Consider the following 4,262-nt stretch of genomic DNA (forward strand, 5'->3'; position numbering starts at 1 on the left):
TTTTTTTTTTTTTTTGGAACTCTGCAAAACATTAAATGCCAGGAACCACTGTACGGGGCTGGGAATGGAGGAGCTTCACAACTGCCCTTCCATATTTTAGAAGTGCATCACATAATGGAAGGAAGTTGCAAAATTAAGCATTTTAAATGGCGAATATTATGCCACAGTTTCAAAGAATAGGCCTAAGATGAGCATTCTTTTAACTTCAGTTCAGCTACATTTAACTATTTATTATTTATCTCCTGGGTTTGTAAAAGCGGTATATAACTATTTCTGAATGAGGCCATCTATTAATCAGTCAACCGCATAGCAGGAGGTTATTCTACACAGCAGTTCCTCTGTGATGGGCTGTTATTCTTTTCCTTCATATTCCGTGAAGACAAGGTAAACAATATAAACTACTGTCTGTAACTGGTAATGTGGTGGCTTTTCAGACCCTTACATGGAGTTAAAGTCTGTTGGAGAACAGGCTAACATATATCTTGGTCGGGCCAAAAAATATAGATAGTGTTCCTGAGAACAGTATCGTTAAGAAAATATACTCTTAATTTACACATTAAAAAAAAAGAAGCTGGACATTCATAAAGATCCTACTGTGTCCCGAGCATCTGTTTTGCTCTTGCAGTTGATTATCTCCTTTGGCTCAAGACAGCAAATTTTAAACAGGTTTGAGGATAATCCAAGATAGAGGAGAAGAGACTAAATATAAGGTTTAAAAACACTTTCCCAGATATGTGCAAAAATATTTTGTAGGAAAGTGTTTCATATCATGATTTTCTTGTTCTAAAATTCATTGCTAGCTTACCTTCCTCTGACTGAACTTCTTCAAAATGCACTGGGAAATGACAGGAGTAGAATTTTTTTTAAGTAAGTCAACAAGCAGCTGCAGTTTTTTGATATACAAAGACTGTTTCAGGTAAGGTCTATTCAATATACTGACAGCTGCTATTCTTTAAAAAAAAAAAAGTCTTACAAGTTTCGAGTGGGAATGGTTTGTATTCATATCAGCCCATGGCTGTCTATCACATTGGAAAGGGATGCAATGGAATTAATAAGAGTAATGTATAACTGAGGAGCAATTGCCTGCTTTTGAATAGAGACTTTTCCAGTTTAAGAAATGAAATACCCCTAAAAGCCACTGAAAATGGAAGATGCCAAACATCTGCGATAGACTTTTAAGCACCACCCAGGTTGGTTAAAAACATTTCTACTTCCTCTCCCCTTCAAAGAAAAGGGAGGGGAAAAGTTTCTTTTGGAGTAGCTCAATCAAGGGAAGGACTTATGAAATTAAGTTTGATGTCGTCTGTTATTTGATTGCTGGAACATATCCAAAGAAGAGGAAAACAATCTGCATTATAAAACTGGCATTCTTAACTATGATTCATGTCTAACATGGCAGGATAATCAGCAAAGGGACGCTTGTTAGTGAAGTGCGTCGCCAGCCCACGCCTCTTACCTGTCATTGTACACTGGTAGTGAGAAACCACTGTTGGGGTGAAGGCTAAAAAAGAAAAAATTAGGGAAAGCAAACTGAATAATAAAACAAATGTGTGTACATATATTTGTGTGTCAACATCTCTACATATACTGTGTGTGTGCAGTGAAATTATGGGTGTGTGTATTTAAGCTGGCACATTGTATTAAAAAAAAAGAAATCACATAAAGGTGGCATTTCAGGTGAGGGGAACAGATTTCTTGCCTAAGTTACCTAAAACAGCCTAAGAGGTAGATTTGTTACATTTTCCTTCTGATATAGATCTCACTGTGTTGATAACAGGGGTTTTGCATGATTATGTTAGTTATTTTTAAATGGTATTTTGTTGCAATTAAAAACATATTTTTGTTACAATTTAGTGCCGAGCACATGCTAAGCTAACAATCTAGCTTCTGGAAAGTTACAGTTCTAAATCTGTCTCTCCCACAACCTGCACTGATGTCTCTAAAGAGCTCTCTCTTCCCCTTACTGGTTTTTGCCATTGACAAATGGGAGGGACAGGTATGATTAAGAACAAAAATAAATAATTCAGGCAGGAAAACCAAACCTTGTAATTTCCAAGCTTTCCGTTGTTCTTCTTTGGCAATTTGTTCCATGTCTTTGTCGTAAATGTAATCTTGACACATAAAGCAGTATATACCCCCATACAAAAGGTCTATGGCTGCAAGAGAGAAGGGAAGAGAAAAAAAAATGTGAGTTCAGAACAAGAAGCTTCAAACAGGCTCCCAGTTTTATCATTCTATCATCTATGCTCTCCTTGCTCTTGAGAAAAAAGCAAAAAAAATTAAAGTATCAGTCAAAAAACCAAACCCCAGATTTCTCAGTTACAGTACTAGATATCTAGCTGCTCATAGCAGAGGCAGTCAACAACAGCACAGTGCAAGGTGCCTCAAGTTCACGTTGTTTCCTACAATATAGGCCTCAGACAAAGTATGACTTAAGTCAGCATTTCTCAACCCGTGGGTTTCAACAAAAAAGTGGTCACAACAAACTTTAAAAATTGATCAACAAACTTTAAAAGTGGATTCTCCTTTAAAGGAGAAAAACATGGGAAGCTGTGGCTTTTCCCTTGCAGGCAGGCAGAATCCCAGTTTGTGAGGGGCTGCCTGTGGCTCTCCATGCCCCACGCACCCACCCTCTGCCCCATGCACTGGGAGGCTGGGGATGGGGGCAGCAGGTTGGGAGTGAGGGGCACTGGGTCAGGACTGGCCACTGATGGCTACAAATGGCTCCTGGTACAAAAAAAATTGAGAACCACCACCTTAAGTAACCAAGAGGCATAATTAAAGCAACAAAGTAACAATGCATACAGAACTGGTATTGTAACACAATCTGAAGATCTGATAGGTTGTCTTGAATTGATTTTTCCTGTTTTTAAACCACAGAGCTGGTGCTTCTGGTCAAACCCATTACATAACTACAAGTGTAGTTTTAAAGCCAAAGTGAATGTTCAAACAAAGCAGGCAATAAATATGTTAAAATGTTAATACAAGTCCAATTTTTGAGGCCAACAGCCTTTTGCCACGTAGACTTCTACAAAGAGAACACCTTTTTCTGTTTTCTCTTGTCTGTTGGGTTATGTCTATGTGGACAAAATAGTTAGGGCCAGTGTTGCAAGATTTCTCTCTCTTTAAAGATCAAAGACAGACATATCCCTAAGTAACTGGAAGAGTTGTAACACAAAAAAAAAAAAAAAAAATCAACTGACCAGACAAAAGACATTTCCTTAATGTACTGGCTGAGATGGAAGTACATTAATTCTATTCATAGCAAGCTGCTGATATTCACTCTCTCAAAGCAGACCAAATGATAAAGTGACAGAAGATAAACAGGCAAGGCTAAAGGATGGACGCTGGCTATGAACTATAACCCAGCAGGACGGCACTGGGGGCAACCAAGCAGTGCACTGTTGCTCCCCCAAACTTTTACTTTTCTGCTTCTGAATTCCTGATATTAAGCACTCTTTACAATGTAAACTTGTTTTCAACAAAGGAAATGCAATATATTGCTCTAAATAATTGCAAAGTGTCTGTTAGAAACAAAATGCAGCTGGTAACCTGTTGCCCACCACCTGAAGATCCAGTCTGCTGGCCTACTTCTGGCTTCTCCCACCATCCAATAGACTGCTCATGCAGTCCTCTACCCAGTGCCCATCTCACTGGCTCAGGAGACTAACTATAAATGAACTCGGCCTGTTAGACCCTCCACTATTTCAGCACGACCTAAAATCAAAGGCTGCAGAAACTCCCCCACTGGAAGTTTTGTAACCTCCTCCACCATGCCCTCAACAGCTTTGATTCTGAACATCTTTCTTCCTCGGTGGATAATTCTTTCAAGACCATCCTCACAGTCTCTCTTACTCTGATATCCTCCCTTCTCTCCAGACTTTCTTTCCGTTTCCTCATACTACCCCTATGCTCCGATTAGGTCATTTCTTCTCCTGGTTCACTCTATCCCTACTATATATAATTTAAAACAGAGAAAACAATAAAAAAAACCCCTCCACTTGATGCTCACCACTAACCTTCCTGTATATGCTATATCCTATCTTCATAATCTTTGCTTATCTTCCTATTGCAATCCATTTGGGGCAGGAGCTGCCTGTGAGAGTTTCTACAGTGTCTAGGACAACAGAGCTCTGATCCTAACTTCGGACTTATCAGACACTATAGGAATAAACAAGATTTCATAGATTTCATAGACATTAGGGCTGGAAGGGACCTCGGGAGATCATCGAGTCCAGCCCCCTGCCCAAAGGGCAGGAAGT

At 39.3% G+C, this 4,262-nt stretch overlaps 1 protein-coding gene across 2 annotated transcripts in view; it reads right to left on the minus strand.

Moving 5' to 3' along the window:
* The window catches only part of USP22 (ubiquitin specific peptidase 22), a 187,175-nt gene that overhangs the window by 75,457 nt on the left and 107,456 nt on the right, over positions 1-4,262 (minus strand). The window contains exons 3-4 of one of the 2 annotated variants that reach the window (XM_019541970.1): positions 2,043-2,156; positions 1,457-1,501 (exon numbers count right to left, since the gene is read on the minus strand). In XM_019541970.1, the coding sequence (XP_019397515.1) occupies positions 1,457-1,501; positions 2,043-2,156 (159 nt within the window). The remainder of the gene's footprint in view (positions 1-1,456; positions 1,502-2,042; positions 2,157-4,262) is intronic. The other variant, XM_019541971.1, reaches the window with a different exon arrangement.

Source organism: Crocodylus porosus, unplaced genomic scaffold (assembly GCF_001723895.1).
Source record: "Crocodylus porosus isolate Cpor-Errol unplaced genomic scaffold, CroPor_comp1, whole genome shotgun sequence".
NCBI classification, from domain to species: Eukaryota; Metazoa; Chordata; order Crocodylia; family Crocodylidae; genus Crocodylus; species Crocodylus porosus.